General features: G+C 39.8%; 1 protein-coding gene across 4 annotated transcripts in view; it reads left to right on the forward strand.

Moving 5' to 3' along the window:
- LOC110830045 (GRAM domain-containing protein 2A) overlaps positions 1-27706 on the forward strand; it is a 122949-nt gene that overhangs the window by 3159 nt on the left and 92084 nt on the right. For 2 of the 4 annotated variants that reach the window (XM_087347980.1, XM_087347978.1), the window contains exons 2-3: positions 4203-4308; positions 20944-21057. In XM_087347980.1, the coding sequence (XP_087204106.1) occupies positions 4203-4308; positions 20944-21057 (220 nt within the window). Of the gene's footprint in view, positions 1-2454; positions 2498-4202; positions 4309-20943; positions 21058-27706 lie in introns of those variants that run through there. The other 2 variants (XM_087347979.1, XM_022064425.2) reach the window with 2 other exon arrangements.

A 27706-nucleotide genomic window follows, 5' to 3' on the forward strand; every position in this document is an offset into this window, starting at 1 on the left:
TCGATTATCACCCTGTTTTATATCGACTTCTGCCGATACTAACACCTTCCTTGATCTTGGACATTGTCGAAGCTCACCACCAGGAATTCACAGTGCAACAAGCGCTACTGCTAGGAGAGATATCCAGGCGGCCATGGTGATTATCTCTGCCTGTCAGTCAAATCTCTGCAATGATCGATAATGAAGAGTGTTGAAACTGCTATCGCCTGAATACGACAAATGTCGTCAAGTAACTGTCAGTGTCTGTCTTCGAAAAACAGGATCTGTGAATCATGCTCCCATCATGGTATGGTTTCCAATTCCAATTAATTCATAATTACATCCACAGATACGTAATCTATTTTACGCACTACGGCATTCACGGCCGTTCATCAGTTCTGCCAACTTACTGCAGCAGATTGCTTCCTTATTGTATTAATAGGCTCGTTGCATGATGTGCGTGATATGAACGCATATAGGAATGAATGGTCGTGTATTTCCGTATGATTTAACTCGAGAATGACTGGACGGTTTCCATGAAATTTGTTATGAACTTCATGCAAGTGGGGACTACCCTAAAACCGCACTTTTCAATTTCCGCAATTGTGTCAACAAGGCGGATGAACGACCTTGTTAGGTGGGATCAACACTAGCGCCACTTGCAGTAGTTCATAGATTTTGTGTGCTAGTAGATTTTCTGAAAATACGAAAGATTATAAGTAGCGGCTTCATATAAAAAAAAACATTTCAACTTCAACAGGATTTTGTCTTATAACTTACCACATATAAGTTCAGCACGCTGCCACAAAGCTAACACACATAATTACTTTAATAAGACAGTAAGATTTGTATAGTCAGAAACTAAAGTTGTTTACGTAAGATAACTGACGTGTTTAAAAAATCGAGAGTTTGCAAAGAAGGCATGTGTATATTCCAGTACGTATTGCAACTTTCCAGTCTTGTTTTAATACATTTACCATGTTGGCCAAAATTTCACAAAGTTGCTAGGGGCTTCTGATGCACTACACAATTGTTTAAGTTCTGACACCTTTTAAAATTATTTTTTACACTGTCGATGACGTAGAGTTCTTCATATGATCCATTTTGCTCTGTTTAGAGCCATATTTATTTGTCTATAAAGCACTAAATTTAATTGTAGTCTCTGTTTGTGAAATATTGATAAGAATATTAAATGTGAGTGAGGTTAAAGCGTCATCTCCTTTTAACCCATTGTGCAGCCTACTAAAATATGTTAAAGACAAATATTTATCCTCCCATTAATTCTGTGGGTTTCGTGTATGAACATGTTAGTTAACCTGATATGCTTTCTGGCGTTGCATATGACAACTGAAGAAACTCCTTCGAGGCGGAGTCCTTATTGAGATGCTTGTAGTAGCTGAAGCAAATTGTCATCCATTAAGGAGCCTGAAAGTTCTTTATTGTGTCCACAAGAACCTGTCACCGGACCATGTCCTGAGCCAGATGAACGCAGTAAGTCTGTTCTGCAGCGTTCGTTCTCATGAACTGAAGAAATAGTTTGAGTTTTGAATCGTTTTCTCATCTAGTTTGTCGTTTATTTGTCAGCTGTATAGTTATACAAGGCATGTGCATGCACAGCCGTGGATCACTTTAACAGTGTGCTTCAAAATACCAGATTTATTGTGGCAAGCCGTCATCATTGAGTCTACAGGTAAGTTTTGGCTATGCTGTGTAGTTCTCTTGTGTAGAGTGTCAATAATGAACTGGACGCAGAGCATAAACTGAGTAAGAATTAGGTAAGAGAAACAGAACGAAGTACTTTACAGGTGGTACGAGTGAACTGAGATAAGTCACGAAGATACTCTGTTCCAAACTGGAAATTGACGTAATTGACAAACAATTCGAAATATGTAGGTCTACCGCGGAAAGGATAAATGGATTCCAAACAACAAAGAAATGGACATTTAGATCAGAAGAAACGATCTGTTTTTGTATTAAATTCTAGAGAATGACAAATCATTTGTACGCAATATTCAAGTAACTGAGGAAATGGGATTCCATATGGAATGTTGGGACATCAGCTATGTTGACGTCGCCACATAGCTGCACATTTATTGCTGAAAATACGTGTAATAGGAGTGTTAAGACAGCGTGGGTACTCGTCAGCACAAAGGCGGTTAGTCCACAACGAAGGCGCGCGTAAGTCTTCCTTCCTCAAGGATATTTTGAAGGGGAAGTATGTTAGCAGGAAATCTTCGCGAGTTTTCTCAGGAAGGATGTAGGTGGTTTCCAGAGGGATACGGGCTTGCATCAGAGTTGGTATACAGTCCCGTTGTTAGTATGACGGAGATGCCAGAACTCGATTGTACTTACGTTATGGACGACAAGATTAGGTGTGAGACCAACGAAGGTCGTGAAGATACAGAAGGGGCTTGCAACGAAACGCACGCAGTTCTTAGTGAGCACACACTTCAGACATAAAAGAAAGTTGTATTTCTAACATCATCAAACATGAAGATTATCGGTGTTTCTTTCATGAGTATGTATCAAGACGGCTTTTCTGTGGAGATAAACACAAGAGTAGTTCCATTTTACGACTCTAAATCTGTTTGTTTATTGTCAAAATTTGAACCTAGTACAGAATGTTGTGTTGTAGGTATCCCATAAAGATGTATGCAAAGTAACAACTTTTATGGCCGCTTGCTTACGAGGCTAATGGTGGTCATTTTGAACACGTACACTAGATTCTCTAACTCACTAAGTACCAATGGTCACGCATGTAATGGTTTATTGTATTAAAATGTATTTATTTCATACAAAGGAAGTGTGTATATGTCTTTTTGGGGCACTCTGTATTTTCGTACCGTGTAACTGAATTTTCTACAGATACAACCCAGGATTTATCGTCACAGGCGTTTTTTGCAGTAGTTATCATTAGACATAGAACCCCATTTACTTTGGTCTGGTAATGAGGATTAGCTTTGTAGAACAGCCGTCTCCTCTGTGTTTTTTCTGAAGACTGAGACAGAGCTAGTCTTCGAAACGTCGTAATTTTTAGAATTTTGCATTTGAAAACACAGGTAATTGAAAATGCCTACATAAATTGCCATCTATTAGCAGTTTGTATTGGCTGACACCGCCCCATTTTTCTTCCCCACACTTTTTGAGAACTATCGACTGCTGGTTTGAACTGTTAGTTATGAAGACTGTGCGCTATGTGTAGCCAACTCATAATGCTAATATTCTATTTGTGGTTTGTTTAATGACGCTGTAAGTATCTCAGATTAAAATAGTGTTGAAGGTCACGGTGATTACTTTTTAGTTACTGATTTAATTGGAATTTAATGAACTGACAAGGCTTTTGAAGGAAGCGGTCTTGGCCTTATTAAGTATACTATCTCAGAATTTTCCAGGAAGGGCTGAGGAACACCAGGAAAATTATCAGTCAAGCAGTCGCTCTCCGCGCAAAGATTTGAGCCTAAGATCTCCAGTATCAAAGCATTAGTACTAACCACTCGGTCACGACTATTGGTATATTTTGAAATGTGTGTGTAGCTTTGTTTGTTGCCTTATATAAGTCTACGTCTTGAAGTCTGCTGTTTGGTTTATTTAACTGTACCTGTTCAAGTTATCTAGCGTCTAATGACGGAGACAGTGGCAATGATGAATTTGGAAAGACGTGGAAGGAAAAGGTAGGGTCGACTTGGGTCTGTTATCTAAAATCGTGTTTCGTGTGGATGAGAAAGTTTGTATCACACCTTTACGGAAGAATATAGATTTCAGGGTGTTTGCGAACAGGGTGATGATAATAATATTATCCTCTTTCCCCATGAAGGAGACGGTATCAGTATGGTGTTGGAAATTTCAGCGAGAAACGTAATTATTTGTACTTAACGAAATACACCACTGTCTTGGTTATGAGACACAGTATTTCAGTCAATGAACTTGGAAGTGAAGCGATCTCAACATGTGATGCCATATAAACAGCAGCTTAATTTCAGTCGAGTTGCGGATGTACGGGTCTCTCAGTGTTGCTCTGTCCTGTGCAGTTACAGGCCCTCTCACCCAAAGATTCTTTCAAACTGTCCATAAATGTTCGAAAAACATACATAAAAATTCTGCAGAAGGTCCAAGTAAGTCTCACTGTGGACTCTTAAGCGCCTGTGTGTTGTACCACTGGTTAAAGAAAACTGTGAGGTGAATCAGGACAGTTTTGCAGCAGTGTTTTTGTGTTCTTTCCACAGATGAAAAGCCTGAACCCCAGTCTGCAGAGATTACTGCGACGCAAGTGTTGGCCAAGAACGTGCTGCCGCTGAGCAGCATACCCATGCCTGCCGTCCTTAACCCCTCGTAAGTTAACGAGCACGCTACCACCCATTTGTGAATGCCAAGCTTAATGGTTTATTTACTTCACTGCTATCTCCTTTCGTTCATGCTAGTTTCGAATGTCAATGTCTGCCTGAAATTATTCACGACTGAACAGCTGAGGGGCAGAATCCACCTTGAGAAGTTTACAGTCGCTTACCTCATGACAAAATATGTGTCTTTTACGGAATCAAAAGGTTTATTATGACATTGACAATTGCTAGCAGCTGGACCTTGTCAAGAGCCAGATGACTCCAATCAGTATTATCACACAAATTTTTAAATATTGTTCTCCCACTAATGCAAAAGTTTCCCTTGTGCTTTTTGTCAGGATTTTTGACTGGCAGTTTGTGTAAATTTCTCTTCTCTCCTATGCGTGGTACACGCCCCGCCTAAAAAACACAAACACAAGAAATAAAAGTGAGATTTGAAGTGTTCGGAAGGGACATATAGGAGACCACACAGACCCACAACCCAGAAAGCCACGATCGGTAAATCAAGCGAGTGATCAGGGGTTCATTTTTATAATTTCTAATAATTTTGAAATATTTTGACTTATAGGCTCCTCTGAACATGTTTATTATTTAATAGTAATGAGTTTTTTGTGCATCATTATAGTATAACCCGAAAGCCCTAGTTCAGTGTTGTCATTGTATTGTCCGTTCTTTGGCCTGATTTTACAGTGCTTTTGTGTACTCACACAAATCAAATGATTTATGCCAAATCTGCCTCGATTTCTTTTGATGAATTGCTTCCAACCCAGTTATTCTTTCCAAAGCTTGGCTCTCGTCCACATTTACTCTGCTCCCAGGACGAAACATTTCCCTGAATTCAGTGAACAGGTAATCGTACGCTGGACGGATGCTGTTTATTTTGTAACCTGTTTCATTGCTAGTGAAATGCAGTTCTGATGGAGGAGAAATGATTCTGCGACATGAATTTTCTGGAAAATGGTGCTGTAAGCATTTCATCTGTTGACCAGTTCATTTCACTGACGAGTTTTCGAATCATTCTCATCTGAATAATTAGAGCCAGAAATGTGTAAATTTCGTGGTCTGTCACGTCCACCCACTTGTGAAATCTACTTTTAGGTCCAAGTTTACTTTATGCTATAAGCTTGTCCTTCACGTTTTGCTGATGGGCATTTGTTTATTCACCATTTACAAATTTCAGAAAAATCTCGGCATGATGACTGTCACTTCTGAGCCCTGTGTTGTGTCAGACATCACTGCCTACATCGATATAAACGTGCCTCATTACTTACGCGAATTATATGCGGAGTGCCATAATGTGGCATGTGCTCTCGATCCCATCGGTATTGATTGAAACCTCTCTGTCACTGCAACTGCCTTCTGAACAATGTCAGCAATATTACTATAACTCTCTGAAACGTCTTCAAAATATCGCGTTATAATGTCTTTCACATACACTGATTTCCCACCGGAGAATTTGGACAAACCTATGCCAGCTGAAGCCATAGTTAGAACTGAACTTGAGGAGCGAGATGTAACTTTATAAACTGTTATTTGCTATCTTTAGAGAACTGATAAGTTTATGAGTGTGTGGCCGGGGGGGAAGGGAACTGTCAATACGTTACATTCATTTGCATTTACATTTACCTGAAGACTGCAAATGTACACGTAAAAGTTATATTATATCCTTGAACTATTTAAAGAATGTAAGTGTACTATACTGAGTTTGATAGAAATCGATCATATAATTTGGGCATTATTACACACGAACAGACATGTCGAAACTAGGAGGTGGTTTTAGAAATGTATGACAATATTTGGTAATTCTGAGCACCAGATTGCTAGCATATGTGAGCGAAATGCCTCGTTAACGAACGTGGTATATTCTCGTGTGCCTTGAACAGTTATAAGAATGCATTAATCCATACCTCAATTCCTCCTGAGCGCACATAGCATGGTGCTTTGTTCAGCACAGGAATACGTTTAAGACACAATTACATTTGAATTGTCACGGTGATGGAATTGTCGCTCTGCGTAGTCAGAAGCAAACAAGATATATGTATTTTCGTGGAAAAAAGTCATCTTATCTGCTTTTACTTTAAGGCGTGTAGTTTAAAAGTATATTCTGATGCGTGTTTCAATGTAGCAGCTTTTCAGTGTCGTGTGTATGATACAAGAAGAGAATGTACAGGTGTTACAGCATTTTAAATTCGCATTTGTATGGGGACTGTGTCCGTCCTTAATTACTTGGGGTTCTGCGTCTTTTACAAATAAAATACATTGCCTGCAATCAGATTCGAACAGGGGGCCTTTAAATCAGAAGCAAATGAACAACAAAGATCTTAACTCCCTGCTAGCAGAACCCGCAGGTCCAACACCGACAATATTTGTATCTCGCCTCCGGACTCGATTCTGAGTTAACTCCATCTATCTACCATCCTCACAGCCCAACTCTCTTAAGATCCATCTTGGTATTATCCTCCCATCTCCTTCTTGGTCTGCCCAGTGGTCGTTTTCCAGGACTCCCCACCAAAATTCTATATGTACCCCTTCCCCCAATGTGTTCTACATGTCCAGCCCATCAGAGCCTCCTATATTTCGCCATCCTCACTATGCTAGGTGACCCGTACAATTGACGCAGCTCCTTGTTATGCAATATTTTAAATTTCCCATTTATTCCATCCCTCCTATGTCCAAATATCTTCCTGAGCACCTTGTTTTCAAACACTTGTAATCTACGTTCTTCCTTCAAAGTAAGAGACCATGTTTCACAACCATACAAGACACAAGGCAAAATTATTGTTTTATATATCCTGATCTTTAGTGTTTTGGATACCAAATGAGATAACAGTTTTTTAATTCGATAAAAACAAACGTTTCTCGAATTTATTCTACTCTTAATTTCATCATGGACCTCATTTCTATTAGTTATTGTTATTCCGATACTTAATTTTTTTTAAATTTTTTCAAATGATATATTACTTATAATTATGTTTCGCCGTTGATGCTGATGTTGATCCCGTATTACGCCCATGTATTTAATTTTATCTACATTTAATTCTAGGACTATTTCCTTGCTAGCCTGTAGGAGAGTTTCTGCATTCTTGGTTATGGTACCTACACAATCCCCCAGCAGATTGACATCATCAGCACAGGCATGAACCTAGTACAGACCATTCAATTTGAACCCTTTCTGATTCCCTGTGACATTCCTGATAACATGTTCTAGAGCAAAATTAAAAAAAAACCTTGAGGATAAAGCATCCCCCTGTTTTAGGCCATTGTGCACTGGGAACTGATCCGACGGAAGGTTACCTATACGAACCCTTACTAGATACCCCGTCCTTACACATATTAATTAGCCTAACAAGTTTATTTGGTATTCCAAACTCAATCAAAATGCCGTACAGTACCTCTCTTCTAACCGAGTCATATGCCTTTCTGAAGTTCACAAATAGTTGGTGCACTAACCCATTATACTCCAAGTATTTCTCTAATAATTGTCGAATGCGAAAGATCTGATCAATGGTTGACCTATTACGGCGGAATACACTGTGATCGGAACCGATAGTTTCATTCGTAAATGGCGTTAACCGTGCCAGAAGAATTTTCGGTAGAATTTTGTATTGTGTTTGCAAAAGAGAGATACCTCGGAAGTTATTGCACCCAGTTTTGTCACCGAACAGCAAAGATCAAAAAACTCAAACAAATGCCAGCTTCTCTCCCAGTTCCATCCTTGCTAATGCGGTATAAATAATACTACAGTGATAATGTGGATTATAATAACGACGATTGAATTTTGATCGTTAACAAAATTTGCTGTACCGATTATGCTTAAACACAAATAATAATTACGCATTCTCTTTCGAATATCACAGTCTGTACATTTCGGTATCCATTTGCAGTTGATGTTGGCATGAGTTTCAAACGGAAATTTTGAAACATGTAATTGGATAATATACAACGCCATACAATTTAAAGAACCACTCATGTAGTTATGTCATACCGCGGCACGTTCAAATCTGGGTCTTTAAAGGAATTCTTTATTGTATTTTGACATGAATGTGAGTAGTGTGACCAGGTCACGCTTGACGTTTAGGGGTTACTCGTTTTGAATTACCGTTACTACGTGCACTTGACAAGAAAAACCACCAGCGTGATGAAATATTTATATTTCCACCGCATGGAATAATTAAACTTGCTTCCGAGTTTCTACAATGTTTTGTGACACTTCAGTTTGTTCAAGATAAAATTTATGACTAACTAGATGGCTTACGGAACCCGAAGGTTCATCACCGAATTAACCAAAGCCCTCGACCAGTCCCTGTCCTGGGACAACAAAATCCAATCTCCTTCAACTCCTATCTCCCACAGATCCTGCTTGATATAATCCTTCCATCTACTTCTAGGTCTCCCCAGTGGTCTCTTCCCTTCAGGCTTCCCAACCACACCTCTCGCCCCACCCATCTCATTCTTCTTCACTTATCACCCTGACAGTATTGGGGGAGAAGTACAAATTTTTAGGCTCATCATTATGCAGTTTTCTCCATGCCCCATCGTCTTCTCTCCTAGGCCCAAATATCCTCCTGGACATCTTTTTCTCAAAAACCAGAAATCTTATGTTCCTCCCTCAGATTGAGCTACCATGTTTCGTACCCATACAAAACAACAGGCAAAATTATTGTTTTGTATATTTTAATCTTCATGTTATCAGAAATCAGACGGGAAGACAAAATATTTAGAACTGATAAGTAGCAAGCATTTCCGGAATTTAGTCTCTTAACTTCCTCATGAATAACTAAATTAGCCTGAGGTTTGATATCCTTTCTTAGAATAATTTAAGCCTCTGTACAGATCTCTGATATTTTGGTCCTTACTATTTGTCTCAAGATCAATAATTTTGCCTTTCAGATATTTCCTTTTCTTATTCATAAAGGTTCTACTAGCTTCACGTCTCACGTTACATTGATTGCCCGTATTCAAGATAAAATTTATATTAATTATAATTTCGAATTTTCGCAGCTTGCATCTCCGTATCTCCCTTCAGCAACTTAACACATTTGAATTTTTTAGCTACATTCCAAGTGTCTGAGCTGTATAAATTCCTTGGCTGAGAAGTCTAAGATGGGATTGAATAACTTTCAAAAACTAACAAAGGCTCGCCCTTGTGTTGGTTCCCTCCTCGTAGTACGTATGTGGCCCACCTGAAAGGTTGACACCCCTGCTACATTGGCTTCCTGCACCAGAGAGCGCGCTAGCCAGGCAGCAGATCAATAAACGGTTCTGGGGTCTCGTGAAGCAATGCGGCGCGAGACGCATCTCCGTCAGCTGTTTGCGAGTCAGTGTGATGTCATCCGGTTATCACACGGAGTAAATACTGCTTGACCGACAGAAGCATCATCCTTGTAAAGACTGAATAGTAGCCGCGCTATGGACATCTTCAACCGGCTAAAAACTCTGTGGTGTTCGATGTGCCGCGAATGTCTGCGAAAACATGGCCGCTCGTCACATATATGAACGGTTTTCTGGAATCTGGTTTTCGAGTGACCTCTACTGCAATTTGCAACTACGTTAAAGAGGTACAGGCGGAAGAGGTGAGTTTGCCATCACGACACCGTTGTCAGTTACAAGTCGATGTTGTTTTCATATGGGATTTATAGTTTATATAGGTCTCATAACAAACAGTGACACTTTTACTTGATTATTTAATTTATCACTTCGACACGTTGTCAAGTCACTTTGGCCCAGTCTGTTTTAACGTCAGCAAATGTCGACCGGTGGGTGCTTGGTGTACCCTGTGGTTGGATGTCTTCAGTGGCACGAGTTGTCATACAATTTCAGGTATTTTATTCGGCGGGTAAATTTTATTTGGAATCATTGCGGTAACTGTCATGGGTTTAGTATTCATAAGTCTTCAAATAATTAAGAAACACTGTCTTCATTGATTTTCTACCATCTCAGTTTATACTTCGTTACACACTCCGTGTAATTATATATCTACCAAAAAGGGTTCATACGATACGCTTAGCCATTCGTTTAGATAATTTAATAAATATGTAACGTTATAAACCAGTTTATTAAAGTTGTGATCTGTTAACCGTTTAATGTGTATACGCTAGAAACCAGTATTAAGAATTCTGAGTAAGTTCAATCTACGACATTAAGGTATTTTTTATGTTGGCTTCGTTTTAGGAATCGTAACTTTGGCTGTCTTTTCTGCTGGAATTTAAGCAACAGACATGTTAATCACACGGAGTTAGTTGGATATTTGATGCTACGTAGACCTACGTCAGTACAAATTCTGTCTTTGTAATTTAGGTAGTTATTTAGTCGCTCATTAATTTACTTAGATTTCTTCTTCTTTCACTGTTCATATTTTGTTACTTAATAAGTTATTTATTTGTTACACTGACTGCGACAGAGCGGTATTTGGGTGTGCATTCTTTTCAGCACACAAAACACTCAGCATCGTTACCTGTAGTGTTCTTAAGGTTATAAACAGTAAACAATATATGCCAATTTGTAAGTTATCCAAACAAGGAATAATGCATGTAAATTAATTTTGTAAATAAAATTAGTACATTGAAGTAAATATTTAAATAGAAAGTGAAATGGTTTTTTAAGCGAATAAATATAGTATATATCTGTCTGTAAGCAGTGGGATTTTAAATGAAAGTTTAGCGTTAATGCTTATGAAAACCTTCGTTCTTATAGCATTTAGTGATTAGGCTTTCTTGTATGTTCCAATTTACATTTATTCTGAATGTATTACCCATTTTCGGCTGTTTTGGATTGGGAGCGGAAGCCCATCACAAGTCCCCTCCTACACAGGATAACTCAACAGAGAAAAACGCACACATACGAGTACATCTAGGCCTCTAGTGGAATTAGAACTCACGATCCTAGTACAGTACCGGTCAAAACCCACACCTTGGAACGCGAGGCAACTGCGATCGTACAGCAATTCTGCATTTTGTTCTCTTTGAGCTATAAATATGGCAAGTTCCAGGAATTACAAGCAAAGATTTATATTCCGCCCCTTGATGTGTTCTAAATATACATTTCGTCAAGTTTTACGATATTAAATGGACATTAATCGAGGAATTGTACTAATTATAGTACATTATATTGATGTTTCTCATATGTAGGCCTAATTGAAAATTTAATATAACGTTCAACACACATTTTACTATGCTTAACGAAAGATTAAAAATCTAAGGAGTTCGGTACTGGGCATGACACCGTGTAGCAGCCATATTGGCGGCTGTGTACTATTCAAGAGAAACTAAGTGGCATATACACTCAGAATATTTCACTCGACATAGTCGCAGCCGCGAGAACTCTTAGAATGGGCTCAAATAGCACACAAGCTGTAAGCTTGGGCCATGTTTTAAACAGCTCCTGTGCTTGGCGCAGGAATTGAGGTCAGAAACTGCAAATAGCAGCCGGGTATGACTAGAGGCTGAGTCTCGGACGATACGACAATACCCTTGCAATTCTAACCATGATCAGGCGAGAGGGGATGTTCCCAGTGGAGTTTCCTTGTGTTTGCGATGTGAAAGGGGGCCTTTGCCGAAGGCAAATGTGTTCGCCGGTTCCATCCAGTTGCAACAAAGAATGCAATATTTTCTGAACCATTGTGTGGCATGAAGCCAATACGCTGACGTATAGGCTGAAGAAAAATAACAGTGTTTTCTGGAAATTTGAATTAACTTAATACCAGTTCTTGATACTAGGTACGACCACATGAACACCGACAAACCTACGTTTTCGGTAATAATTTATCTATTTTATTTCTTAAATATCAGTGGTAACCATATCTGTCACTTGCGCTAACAATAAGTAACTCCGAATTTTTGTCACTGAAATCACTTTCAGGCATCGTATGATTGTCAGAATAAACTGCGATTATTTTTCTGAACAGCATCAACGAATTGAACTTCGTAATGGTCACGCATTGTGTTTCCTTTGCGGTAGGAGATAAATTTTTAAATATTATGATGTGTTATTTGCACGATATGCACAGTACGAACACATATGAGCCTGATCGTGTCTGTCTGTCCGTCCGTACGTCGACCTGTCTGCGTATTTCAGCTCGAACGCAGTTCAAAGGCTTTAATGAAATTCGTTCTCCTAATTTCTTCCAATCGTGATACCAACGTGGTGGACGCACGAACTTATGAGGTGGGAGCGACACATCTGCGTCAAGCGTGGGACCTTCGTCTGTAAAGATCACTAAAATCAACAAACATATTGCCAAACCCGCGGAAGTGTGAATAGATGGAGGCACAGTCCAAGAATAATATACAATTACTCAATGGTTTATGTTGATTCGTTTGCATAATATTTTCTTTTATATATGATATACATGAATGCATAATTCCATTGCACAGCAACTGTGCAGATTTCAATGCTTATAGTGAAGGCTATGAAGATTCACTCTGTAAATGTTGTTAGACTTTAGGAAAACATTTAGATAATATAAAATGTGAAGTGAAGGGCAGTGTTGTAAGTGTATTATGTCCGTACGTTTTTATATGTATAATATTAAGTTAATAACACATAAATGAGTTATACAGAAATCAGACACGGGAAATATTTGGGGTGTGTTCACGGATGTTAAATAAATGTCTTGTTTTAAAGTATTGAAACAACGCAGAAGACTTAAAGGAACAGTTAGCCCGGATTAAATGTAGTCCAAAATTTACACTTCATGTCGAAGAATTGACAAACGTTGCAGGATTACTTCAGCTACTTTTGTATGTCAGACGAAAATATTTCGACTACTCACAGAGGACTATATGAAATGAAAGTAATCTTGTATGATGTTTAAGGCTGTGTACGACTATATCACGTAAGAATACATTTCTCAGTCAAATTTTGTTGACGTCCGTACGGATGGACCAGAAAGTGTTTCAAGCTAAAGTAAAGCATATTTATCCTTACGTAAACTTGATACACTGCAGGCATTCATAGAGAGGTGTTCAACATATTTGCATAATTGTGCGATGAAATTTAGGCAGACCACAAGTCACGTCTGTTGCTAAGGTGGTTATCATGATGTTAAGTTCTTTAACGATTAATCAAGTCGAGGGAAGAAGTATCGTATTCATGTTTTTTTTTACAGAAATATGATTCTCAACCTAATCAACGCTTTTTGTATAAGTGCCTTGATCTTCTACATTCGTGCTTAACAGATTCAACAGATCAAACACCTCTTTTAATGTCCAAATGCAGCAACCATTTTCAGCAACTTCACAAAGTTTCGGTACTTAAAGAGAGATTGCACTTTGAAGGAGACTTTCTGAAAGTAACAGCATAGAAACGTTTGTTAACAAGAGTATATCCATGGAAATCATTGTGGTTTGGGAGAAATTAAACCAAATATTCTGCTCACGTCTTGAAAGTAATTTTAAGACAGTTTTCTAAATTAATCCTTTCTCATGACGAATGGAACTGAAGTCCATTTGAAGTTGTAATGCGTGTAAATATTTTATAAAATCCTTGAAAACCCTGATGGAAATTGCCTGCAACACACCCCGTAAAGTTTCGTTTGAGGCTCCGTCCCTTATTTATTTTTGGATTTCTATCCGAAACGAATATGTGAAAATCTCACAACTTGCCATTTACACATTGCCTATTTTTGGCACAACATACCTGTATAAAAATATTTCAGAAATGACAGCAATTAAATCAAGGTCCTGTAACCGCCTTCAGCCTAAAAGCAACTTATGAGTTGCTGTACCACCGATCCACTCCAAGATGAGTCCTCCAGTCTCAAACATGCAAGCCTATCCTTCCCCCCGAATAAGTAATATCGAGCTTATTTGTTAATGTAAAGTAGTGTATAGGTAGCGAAATGTGTTTAGTAATTAAAATGGTGGCGCCAGAAAAAAAAGTAGGTGAACCACTGCTCTAGGTCACCAGAAAGTCTCTACTCTTCAGCTGGTTAAAATTTCCAAGTTATTGAATTCATGTCTGTGGGAAGTTCTCACGCGATCATTACGTCATCACAAGAACAGACCTTTCTGTTTACATATTGATACACTGCGCGGGTCTCCCAAGGACGCAAAGTCATCTCGTGTCGTAGTTTAAGGTCATCCGATCGAATTTAGTGGTCTGTTCTACAATATCCAAACAGATTATAGGACGCTACAAGAAGAAAAAGGTTAGGACCTTGCAAGGCAGTCGCACACACGTTGAGAGTGGTAAAACGGAACGCCGCAACGGGTGGTTGGTACTCTTGCGTCGTATTCGGGTGGTCCCGGGTTCAAAACTATGCCTGGAGTGTAAGATTCGTTATCGTCCGCCGCTCTCAGTCCATATTCTAATGCCATATTCAACGCGTTAGCTTCCTCGTCCAGTGAGTGAGTGAGTGCGATGACCTTGGGAAGTTAAATCTTAGTAGGCTACCCGCAGGTTAATCAGCCTGCAAAACAATTCATTCTAAAACGGAAGCAAATAAGAATGTGTACAAATAGAAAGGCTTTGTTTTGTTGTGCTAGACCCAGTCTTTGTCCTGTCAATTCTTGCATTGTATCTTCCGCTATGCTGTTCTTCCCCTCTTGGACTCGTCTTGTTCTGCAGTCAACAGAGACACTGCAGAACAAAATGAAGCAAAGCAGCGGAAGGCCGTGACCCAACTCCCAGTGAAGCTGCTGCATGTCTGCCCGGGACTGACCTCCCCTCAACTGGCCCGCTGCCAGGTCAACACTCGCTGCCGTACTTCTTTCGCCAAGGTCACACGGAAAGGGTTGCTGGCGGAACACGAAAACGCGGCTATTGAAGTGTTATGTGCCAATGAACATGTCTTTCTCTTCTGGCTGTCAAGAATCGATTAAAGTTCCTAAATAATATCACGCAGACTTAACTTGCAGGTTTTTTGGGCTTTTGCAAAATGTGAAGTTAAATGCACTTTCGTGTGTACCTTCTCCCAAACGCGTAATCGGATTACGATAAAGAGTTGGTACGGAAAGTCTCCGGTGCGTGATACCCACGGAATTAACTTTTTCTGAAAATCGACCAAGTTTTTTCCCTAATTTTTACGAAGCCACAAAGTCAAACATTATAAAAATCTCGTATATCCCTGTCGTAAAAAAGACGGGGAAGTGTCACTGATGTTTGTTGTATTTAATATACGTAACTTTTATTTGAAGAAGATCTTCGATGTAACTCCGTGGAGCATACAATTAACTCCTGCCTCTGAGATCAAAATATTTTCCTCAGTAGTCACCTGGTTGTCGATTACCCTCAGTCGCTGGTCTTCGCTTAATGTGAGATATCAAATTTCAGTAACAGTGGCAGATAAAATTGTAGTTGCATATTGTTTTAGATGTTAATGTTATAATTTACGAGACGGGAAGACAATGCTTCCAATTTGAATGGCAGTAAACATTCCCGGAATTTAATCTGCTCCTGACCTTTTCTTGAGTGCAATTTTAATTTTTTATATTCGATAACACTTTTATGTCGTTGCGTAATTTCATAAGAGGTAATTAGCCATCTTTATGTTGCTGGGTTTTTTCTCCATTCTGATAAAGATCATGAACACATAGGCCTAATTACTTTCCTCTGCTTCTGTATTGTGTTATTAGAGTTTCTGTATAATGTACAGTGTCTTCGTCCAATAAATTGACATCGTAGACAGAAACCTGAAGCTGGCGCCATTAATTCAAGATTATGTACACGAATACTGAACACATGAATACATTCACTACGCTGGAAACAAGCAAATGTTACGGGAAGTTTTTATATTGAGATTTTCACCAGTTTAGAAGTCATAATCGTTACGTTCTGAAGCCTGGTTTGTCGCAGTGCGGGTTTAATTTTCCTCCTTTAACATGTGCCTAGAAGATGAATTAGTTTCAGACGCTAAACCGCATTTTTCTTTCCTCGTCCATAAACCCCCACATAAAACGCACATGTATGAGGCTTCCTTAACCCGTTTAGTTGTTTCACCTTTATGGTAGTTAGAAGGTTTTGCCACTTTCTGACGGATAAGTTATGCAACAACCAACTGCTAGAACCAGTTTCTTTAGCCTCGTTTTCGGTAGATTACATTTGTTTTAGTGGACTCATAATGTGCATATGTGAATATATGAAGGATACACTTGCCATTTTGTCATCATATGAATTTGAGCTCCGAAAGGGATTTTCTACAGCGTCTTGTCATTTTATTTCTCTCAGTATCTTGTTCTCAAAAGCCCTCGATGTAAGTTTTCTGTCATGCGAGAACAAGTTTCACATCCAGAAAAAGGCGTAATTAAAAGGTTTCAGGTAGTAGACCGGAGGACAAAGAATTATGAACTGGATGATGTCAAGCGCTCATCAAATTTAATGTGTTCGTGAGAGGTGAAAGAAGTTGACGTGAGGAAGTTTTGGGCTCGGTCTACGTTACAACTGTGTAGCTACTTGCAGCCCGTGTACTCTATCTCTCCGGTTGACTGGTGCTGAATGAGGGTGTTCGCAAGCTAACCAGGTACTTGACGTATCACACATTCAGTGCTTTGAAGCAGTCGAATACTAAAATCATCTGTCCATGAGTTTTATCGGCTCGGTAGCGAGCACAAGAATGACATCACTCTTCGAATCTGACGTATCTTAAAGCTGAAGATGTGTTTATATAACTCGCGCCAAAGAAATGGTAAGGCAGTTCTCCAAACAGTGACTTATTTCATTCAGGTCATTTGTTAATTACAAGTAAATTCACGAAAACGTATTACATTTTCCAACTTTTAACATAAATGTATATATGGTAATTGCCGTAGAGAAATGGTCCACGAATAATCCAGAATTTAAAAAGTCAGAATGGTATCTTATAAAAAGTTTTATTTTTTAAATATATTTCCGAAACAATCATATTCTTGAACTAGCGGATGAGGAGTTGCACGCTTCTTGCTTTGCACTGCAAAAATTTCTGAAAGAAATTCTAATTTGACAGGTTTAAGTACTTACACGTACCTCTACCACGATCGCTTCCGTCTAACCTGTCTGAATCGAAACTATCGCAACATCCATTCGAGTCACAGAGGAGGAATGGTTGAAAAAATTACGTTCAGAAATATCAGCTGATTTAACATACCTTCTATTGAAATACAATCAGTCTCTTCACAAACCACTTTGAAGAGGAAGTTGTTCTAGCTGTTTATGTTTTCAATAGTGTTACCTTGAAATGGTTTTAACGTTTACTGTATAGTGTTTGCTGCTTTATTTATTTTAGAGATACAAGTAACTGTGTTTAGTAATCTAATTATTATGAATATTTATGATAAACTAAAAGTAACTTTTTGAACTAGTAATTCTTTCGTTGTAATCGATGCTGAAAGTGTATAAAATGTTACACGACAGGGCTTTCGGTTTATTTTTTCAATAAGCTTTGTAGCATTTATTCTGCATTAAATAAAAGCCATTTTAATGCCCCAGAGAAATCTTCTGGGATGGTGTGGTAAATTCTGACTGGCGTTTCAAAGGAGCTCGCTGTTTCTGCACGTATCACTCATCACCCTGAAGAGCGAGGCAGTAAGCTCCTCTAAAACGTCTGTCAATATCTACCGAATTACACGGCGCAACATCCCAGAAGACAGCCATCCTCACACTCGTCGCCATGAGAAGCAGAAATCTAATGTTTTCATGTTTGCATTTCCCATTGAATTGGAGTGGGCATTTTCGGTAATGTGACTTGCAGCTTTTACTAGACTAAATATAATGACGTCTTCTGCGCAAGATAAGAAATATCAAATCTAAAACTTTTTGACGATGGTGAAGAGTCAATTGAATAAAAATTTACTTGGATATTATCCATCGTCCTACACAGTAGGAACCTGAAGACGGAGATAGAGTCCCATCTCCGAAACGTCGTTTAACGTTTTTACGTTTTATATTTACTAGACGATGGATAATATCCAAGTAAATTTTTATTCAAGATAAGAAATGTTCTAAGAAATTTCTTAACCGTATTTTTAGGCCTGTATGTATTGAATATGCATTTTTTAATAAAACATAAAATTTCCATTATTTTACATTTTATAATTTGTGCCAGGAGTGACAAGGAAAACGGCATAACCTGGTGTGACTGCAAGAGGCGTGGAGATAATTCGGATCGACCTAACCTATTTTTCGGACTGTTCACATAAATAAATCTTGTCCTAGTTTCATAACTTTAAACATCTGCTGTTTAGTCATACTTCTTTCCCTGATCCACTGCTTCCAGATATTTTGCTTTTCTAGCTATTAATAACCGATCCAGTGTCTCGTAAACTAACTAGCTCCATGAAATCGAGTTCTTATACATAAGCTGATAGTCACTTATCTCCTCGTCTTGTATGGAACCGGAACGTTGATTACGGCGTTAAGTCAACTCACGATCCATTATTATCCAGAGAGAGGTGGATCTTGTCCACAAGCTCCCTCCCAATTTCCTTAAGATGCGTTTGTATTTTTTCGACGCAAACACGCCTGCATCTTCCAAATGATATATTTTTTCTATATTTTTTCTGAGCTCCGACATGCGCGCTACATTCTCCGCTCATCTAATTCTCCTTGATTCAGTTCAATTCAATTCAATTCTTTGTTATTAGTATACTGCATCAAGTGCTAGAATCATCCCAGTAATATTTGTTGAGTGCGTAATTATGAAATTTCTCGTTACGCAATTTTTCCCCTCCTCTGTCATTTCCTCCCCTTACACGCAGGCCCCCCCACCATTCCAAGTTATTTCCTTCAGGTGAGAGACGAAATTTCACGCCCATACAAAAGAATTGGAAATCATATTTCAGTCGTTAAGCGTTCAGAAGTTTATATTTTCACCCGTCAGTATTCAAACCGTGCACATGTTAACTATCACCACAAGAGTAGATATATTCCCTATACCAGGGGTCCCAAACCTGCGGCCCGCGCGCTGCATGTGGCCCTGACAAACTTATTATGGCCCATTATTTGAGAAAGAAGAAGTGCAAGAAGGGAAAAATATTCTGGTACTGTGGATGCCATTGGATCAAATATAGATACATTATCTAAGCGTATGATATATTTTAACGAAAGAAATACAAATTCTGTAGATACAGGCATATGACGTTAAAATCGTCTAATTGAACTAAGGCTCACTGATTCGTTGTTTAAACAATACGACATCTAACAAAAGAATATGAAAATTAATGTAGTATTAATAACTGGATTTTTATAACATTAACAATAACAAACTGCCAGGAAGCTAAAAATACGTCTTTACAATGAATTTGGTTGTTCAGCTATTATCAGTTTTCAAGTGAATAATTACCATCTATGTTCTTTCAGGCAAATAAATACAGTTGCATACGACATTAGTACTTTGTGCAGCCCTCGACAAAGACTTTGCGGCCCACGGCAATGAAAAGGCCAAAGACCCCTGCCCCTTATAGTTTACTACTCAGCCGTTAAAGTTCCAGTGAATCAAATGTACTTTTCAGACGCTAAAATTACACTTAAAATGTTCCTGTTTTCCGTGACGTTTCTTCCGCTTTGCGACACCACTGAAGCACTCCTTCATGAAGTTTCATCGTTGTACACATTTACCACTAATGCTGGAAGGACTGCAAATATCCATGTAGACAGCAATGAATGTCTGCGATAACAAACTTTTAAATACCCCCAACAGGACGATAATGCACGTTGAAACAATCAGCAATAGTAACACATATCGACTGAAGGTAATGGGAAGCCATTGTGGCATTAGACAATAGAATTCATTTGCACGAATTAAATTGCGGAAAATGAGTAAAGGGAAAACTAAGATGACAGAATTACAGAATAATTGAATGAATAATGGGCAGATAACGCTAATATGCTTTGTATCTTATTTTAGTAATTGACAACGCCGTTAGGCAGGAATTTAAATTAATGCTGTATGAACTCAGTTGCTCTTCTGTCTTTGCTATCAGCAAATGCTATTTCTTGAACCCACCAAACAAAACCAAAAGGTATGAAGATTTCTGTCTTCTGGGTTGTTGCGCTGTTTAGTCTGATAGATGTTTACCAACGATGAATCGCCCTGATGACGGAGGCAGTATGACCTCTGAGACGTCGGTAAACATCGACCAGACTACACAGCGCAACAACCCAGAAGATAGAAATCTTCATACTCACCGCTGTGAAAACCTCAAATCTTACAAAACCAATGTAAGTAATCCATACAAAATATAATAACGCATATAATTGAGTAGGTAAAATACAGTAACCAACTAATACAGTACAAGAATTATGATGCCTATATGCTCTGTAATATATGTGTATGTCAGCAACAGATTTATTGACTTCTCTACTGTGGCATCTCACTTGTTATTTCTACCAGTTTATTCCTTAAATTCGACTCACCACATCTGTTCATGGTCTAGGGTGTCAAGTTAGAAGGTAGCTCATATCTACAAATCTGTTAAACGCAAAGGCGTCCAGTGTAACTTTTCTAAGTCCAATGACGGGCCTAAGAGTCTGCATGTCTGGTCAGTTCATTTTCATGTACTGGTATGATTTTGATACAAAAATCCTTTGCAATCGCCAGTCGTGTTTGCAGCGGGAATGCGAAACCGTAGTCCCATGCACGAAAAGAACAATGCCTACAGAAGCCGACTTCATACCAGCTCCCCCAATAAACAAGTTTTCTTCTCTGTTTGCGCAGGCCCCCAGCCCCGACGCTCGCTCCCGCACCCGTCTTCGTCGAAGCTCCGCCGTCCAGTGACGACGAGGACGACCCGGAGCTCAGAGTCGTTGTCGACTCCAAGTTCCTCAATGGGTGAGTGACAAATGTACAGAATCCTGTTAATAGCTGTTAAGATGCAGCGGCTCCAGTGTGAACTGTAGGCTACAGACACGTGCTACACGCAAGTCACTATGACGCCGTTAAAAAATGGACTGCCCAGAAGTTGAAATACCCGTATTGGAATGTGCCCCGGAACGGTTCTTTTATCTCTCTCCGTATAAATCTACCCCTATTCAGAGCCTGCTGGAGTCGGTCGTGTGTTGGTGAGAGCCTGTTTCTGTTTTTGGGTCACGAATGAGAGACTTCAGTAACCCGGTCAGAGAGAAACCTTTCTCCCTATTCATGTTGTCGGGATGGAGCTCGATCTCTGTCGTTTCCTTTATTGAGATGGAGGAGAGAGGTTTGTTGGACGCCCTTTTGAGCGCCTCTTCTTCTAAGTCCTCCATAAAGAAGTTCGTAGTCACAGGGGACGGGGATGAACTCGTGGCCAATCCACCGATCTGTTCATCTGTTCGTGGAACAGAAAACGAGGACATTAGCACATGGCAAAAAAGTCTCAAGTTGTCTTCATCAAAGTGTTGGCTCAGGAGATTCAGAACATCCTTGTGCGGCACGCTGATGAAGAGCGAAACGGCATCGAAACTGAATGAGATGTCCTTGTGGTTGACCCGCAGAGTGTCGAGTGTGCGGACGAATTTTTCGGAGTCCCTCACATGTGTAGTGAATGATCAAGGTGCGAACTCAATATTCCCGCTAGATATTTTTCCAGACCGCAGATGGGAGCACCTGTTGTGCTGATAATCTGCCTCATAGGGGATCCTTCTTGTGTATTTCCGGGATCCCATTCAGGTTGGGTGGTCTCGAGCCGTGTGTTCGGCGGCCTCTTCTGGGAGTAAATACTTCTAGATCACGACAGCAATTTCCCCTCCATGGCCTCTGTAAGATCCTTGGCCAGTTTCGATGGGTCCTCCAAGAGGTTAGCGATCTGATGGGTGTAGTACTCCGTATTGGATAACACCGTCGCATTACCCTTGTCCGCTGGCAGGGCAATGAGATTGGCATTACCCTGGAGGGTTCGCAGACTTTGCTTTCCCGTCCTCGTCATATTTTCTCGAAGTCTCTTGGATCACTTAAAAATTTTGACCGTCTGTTGTCTGATTAGCACAGTAGCCTCGACAACCAGGAAACAAATGGCTTTTGAACTCCGAAGCTAATGTCTTCCATGCGCGCTGAGATTGACAAGTCTTTCTCGTTGCGTAATCCGGGGGGGGGGGGGACGCTGAAAATTATTACAGTGGGTCTGCTGTTTGACGACACCTGGTGCCCTTTTAGAACATGATGTGCTCAACCAGTGACGTGCATTGTCCCACGAGTCCGCAAACAGCCAAGAGACCTCGCCCGGTGAAGTGAATCCGCTCCCTGAGTAGACAGAATCTGGTCGGTGGTTTGTCTTATCGGCTTCCGATTGGATATGGTTATGGGATTCCAGGAAACGGAAAACAGTGCCCTGGTCCCTACACCTCAGTAGGAAGGATAAGGAATACAAAGCTTTGCCCTGTTGATGCCCGGCTGTTTCAACAGTCGGAATCTGTGCAGTGTTTCCGTCACATAGAGGTCCACTGTGTGTGAAAAAGGTTTTCATGGCGGTGATGCTATTTTTCTGAGTTTCGAGGCCTGTTTAGACTCGTCGGTAGATGACAGTGTTTCGGATAAACATACTGCCTCCATTTTCAGGGCTGAAATGGTGATGCTGATAAGTGAAGGGATTTATATGAAGTTAGAAGAAGGTATTATGTTATTGTTTATAGATGAAAAGGCCTTTGGAACTGCAGGAAGAACCAAGATATAACATTAAACACGGGCCCTAATGTATCGTATATGAATCATCGTGCTGTGAGTAGGCCGACACCATACGGGTTTGAAATTAGGTCTGATAGCTGAATTACCTCACATAGTATCGCCCACATCAAAACGCCTAACCTGTTCGCTTTTGTGGAACAGAAGTTTATCCCATTTCCAGCTCTATTTATTTCACATCTATAAACTTATTTCCCTGAGATTCAGTATATTTCAAAAAGCGTTTAGTCCATGTCTTCAATTTCTATATGACACCTTCTAGACATCTATCTGGTGTAAACATTGTCTTGCAGGTCAACTAAAATGTTGTGTATAATCATATTTCTTATTTACACCTGGCGTGCCACATGTTGAGTCTGTCGTAACAGCTTATTTTAATAAACTTGACTTTACGTGACCCAGTAAGCGCATTATAAAACTGCGTTTATTCGGTCCGAAGTGTTTCCTGAATATGTTGTTATGAAAGCAATTAGTATTTGTTTTCCAGAGACCAAATTTCTCGCCTCTATACGTATCCGAACCTTGTGGTATACCCTACGTAGAAGAAGTCGAAGAGACAAAATGTATTGCGCAGCATGCATTAGTAAAGAATACGAATGTATGAAAACGCTGTTTTACGTGGGATTCTTTACCGTGTACATTGGGCCAGTAAATTATTTAAATTAAGGGGCGAGACAGCACAAAACTGTAAAGAAGACCATTTGATAAAGCAGAGCATAAATTGTGTGGGAGAACATGTAAGCAAGAATCTGCCATATAGTATTTATATATCGTGATGTTCAGGCAATCGAAGTGGCTACTCCACGGTATAGCAAGTGAAGACTGAACGCTTGTCCCGATGGTTCATGTTTTTAGCTTAATGTGCGTACCGGAGTGATACCTGTAGGTCTACGCGTTTTGAAATATTTCCATTTTCATTTTAATAATACATAATTTTGAATATTTCAAGCTAAACAAAACTGGCACTCTTTGACGGATTTATAACATTAGTGTTATCTTAATACTTAACTTACATATCAGTCTCAGTGACCTCTAATTTGTTGTTAATGATGGTTGTTCCTCGAAGCGTTGATTGAACGGTGTCTCTAACTTTTTAAGGCACTCCCGACGACAGTAAATCCTCGCATTCTGCAATAACTTAACTCGAGTAGGATTTGAGGTTCTCACGGCGGTCAATGCCCTGATGATGGAGGCAGCAAGGACCTCTGAAATGTTGATAAACTTCTTCCATGCAGGATTTGATGTTTTTCACGGCGGTGAGTCTGAAGATGGCTGTGTTCTGGGTTGTTGCACCGTTTAGTCTGGTATTATACCGACGTTTCAGGAGCTTTTGCTGGCTCCATCATCAGGCCGATCGCCCTGATAGTGCAGGCAGCATTGCAAATCACTATCAATATAACGGTGGTTGTAAATTACGTAATACGGACCGAGTAAATCGGAGGGCACACTTCGTAGAATGTGCGCAATGAAAAATGCCAATGTGCAAGTTGTCTGCGACTTTAAAAATGATGCGTGTTTTTGGACATTTCCATTTCCTAGCTTTTTTGGCTCTTGTTTACTTGTTCTTTTGCCAAAGAAGTCCTTCTTTGGCAAAAGAACAATGCCCAAGAATATGCGTCAACTGAACACTACGATGGAGTGTTACTAACAGTTCTCGATGTTCTGGCAATTTTATTTGTGGACCTGCTACCGTCTGTTATTTGGGTGATCATATCAAGGCAAATGAGATGGGTGAGGTATGTAGCATCCATGGCGATGAGAAATACCTAAACGATTATAATTGAAAACCTGAAGGAAACCTTGGCGTGTATGCAAAGTTAGGCCGAATATTGAAATAGACCTAAAAAAAGGTGTGAGGATAGCGACTGCTTCTATCTGGCTCTTATGAATATGATAATCAGCCTTCGAGTTCTATAAAAGGTGAAATATTTCTTAAGCAGCTTGGAAGATCTCTGCTCAATGCACATAATTATATCTCAAAACTTGCAGGAGAGTCTCGTTCTGTTTAAGGAACATGAATGCAGCACCGGTATTGAATTCTTCACTTATTCCTTTCGCCCCACCTGTAATATTGGGAAATCGCTTACATTTCTTCCACGGCACCTTCAAATTCACCTGCAGCCAACGTCATTAGGCCGGCTAGCCGAAGAACGTCGTTATTCTGCAGATCGGTCGCGCCTAGCGTCACAGAAAGGACAGCTGACTGCCGGCCTCTGTGGCGTGGGAACGAGAGGGCGGTAATGAGGATGTCGCTAATATTACTTTATATTCCAGCGCACAGGCTGATGAAAATTCTCGCGGTGCGCCTATAGTTACATACACGTGTTTGACCTTTCAACATTTGAGGTCTAACAAAACGCAAAACTGTTTGAGTGATCCAACAGCACTCGGTCCCAATTTCTGTCTCAATATTCACAGGCTGAACGTTTCAGTGGGATACCCAGGTATGTACTGGACTAACTCCATGGATAAGTTGATATTTGTTTGTTGTCAAGAAATTCGATGCCTTTTATTAAACATTCATAATTGCTATTTTCACAAGGGCCCGCCAGTGGTTTCTATCCCCATCTAAGTTTTTCGAGTACACTTTTGTGTTAATTCGTCCCTTTTCACTGCGACATGGCATTTCGTCAGGTTGTGAATAGAGGAGTAGCCTCCAGATTAGTAGGATGACTGCAAATATATTAAATAAACGGCTACGAACAGCCGACGAGAGATGGTCCTTCAGTTGGGAGTTAACAGCCTCTCAGAGTAAGGAGGTAGGCTGATACACAGATGGACGCAGATGTAAGAATTGGTTTTGGTGTGACCTAAGGAACAAACAAATAGCGTCTCTTTCAGGCAGGTTCATTGGAAACAGCAGCAAGAGACCATGATAGAGGGATTAAGGGTGGCGAGTGTGGCATTGAGCCAGCAGACGGTTAGGTGTGTACCTACATTTCTATGAAAATGTACGAAATAAAACTAGATCGTAAATAAATACAGCTATGTTTAGCGAAAGGCGGTAATTTATTGACCACCACAGCGACTACCAGTCTCTGAAGTCAGATGAAATATGGAAGATAGATGTTGAACCAGAAGAGAGAGGAGAAAAATATCCTATATATCGTCACACCGCACCAGGTCTTCGAATTTTCTACCGATTCTTCATTCACAATCCGTGCTATTTTTATAGCATACCTCATATGGCATTACATAACCTCAAGAGTCGAAACACCGTTGTAAAGTAACTTAAATAAATACCAACCGTTAGTCAGAATAATGTGTCCTCGGCAGGGATTTGAATTTGGTGAATGCCGAAAGCATGTCAGCTGTGTTACCTCGTGTTGGAGTTCGATCCTCAGCCCCCCCGACTCATGCGACCGAATGATGATTGTACAATTACTGCAGAACGAGCACTTGACTTGTTCTGTGTGTGCAGTAGTGTACAGCGGAGCAATGTTTCTGGAAGCAGTTATTTCGCTCGTCGTCCATGAGTACGTAACGTCAGCTAAATAGCATTTCATTTCGAACTTACATATGAAGTGTTGACATTATTATAGATAGTTGTGTACATCCAACGCGAATAGACGTATTCGGAAATGTTAATTATCTGTATAAAATTAAAAATATTTAAGTGACAGTAGTCATATTTTGCAGTTCCGTAGTCAGAATCAGTGACGTTAGAGTGAGGAGGCATTTAAAATTTTGATTACTAACGTAGGCTTCGAAAATTATTATCGAACTGAAAGTGTCACTGTGTCACGATGTAATACGAAACGTCTCCGCTGCATCGGGAGGAAATTGTCAAATTGAGCACGTATGCAAACAGCGCAATCTGATGCACTTTTCAAGTTACGGAAAATTCTGAATTCTTCGTCAGATTATCCAGGTAAGCTTCTGAGGTGTATTAATGTGTTTGAAGATTCACTCCCCTATTCACAACAGCCCAACACTGAATACTGTTCTAAGCCAGATGAATGCAGTCCATATTCTCATATTCTCTTTTTAAAATCAATTATATTATCGTCCTGATCTATTCACTTGACTCCCAAGTATTCCCTTATCTTCAATTTTACTGGCTAACATTTTTAATTTTGTGTTTATTTCTCAACTCTACAAACGTTGCTATAGGTACTACTAATGCCACCATCTTTGATTTGGTCGTCTCAAAAAAATGGTGAGAAACACATTACGTTGTTCCTAATTATATTTATTTCTAGCCTCTCCTACCTCTGAAATCCAAATATTCTTCTCAGTTTCCTGTTCTTAGGCACAATCCACTTTGTTTAAGCATGAGATAACTATAATCACACCCATAAGAGGAGGACATTTCTAGACCAGCTTATCGGCTTTTAGCTTACGATACACCTCAAATGTCTGCGTTCTGGAAATGAGGCAATATTATGGCAGTTTCTGAACTGAACAACAAACAGCATTTCCTAAACGAAGAATATCGTTGCTTTTCTGGAAAGATAAGGGGAGGGGGGAGAAAATTACTTTCAGAACTTGACACAAGCTCTATTTGGCTACACAACCAAAATTCCCAGCTTTGCCCAAAAGGAAATGTAACCTCAACTCCTATTGGTGTGTGTCCAGGTTCGGTTCGAAAGAACTCCCCTTTTCACCCAACCCTCAGGGAGTCCCTCCCACACTCTTACTTCCAAAAGGGCATCGCTAACTAGCGGCAAAACCCACTTAGGCTAAGAGCAGGTAATTCAGATACAAGGGAACTCCCAAGACCTCTGCGTTCCCACGTACTTCAAGTACCGCAACATCACTCAGTATCGGCTGTCCATAGTCCATCCCAAGCTTACAATAGTTCTGAATATAAATGAAATACACA

Source organism: Zootermopsis nevadensis, unplaced genomic scaffold (assembly GCF_977971745.1).
Source record: "Zootermopsis nevadensis isolate Lab colony 2312 unplaced genomic scaffold, Znev_1.0 Znev_ptg000012l, whole genome shotgun sequence".
NCBI lineage: Eukaryota > Metazoa > Arthropoda > Insecta > Blattodea > Termopsidae > Zootermopsis > Zootermopsis nevadensis.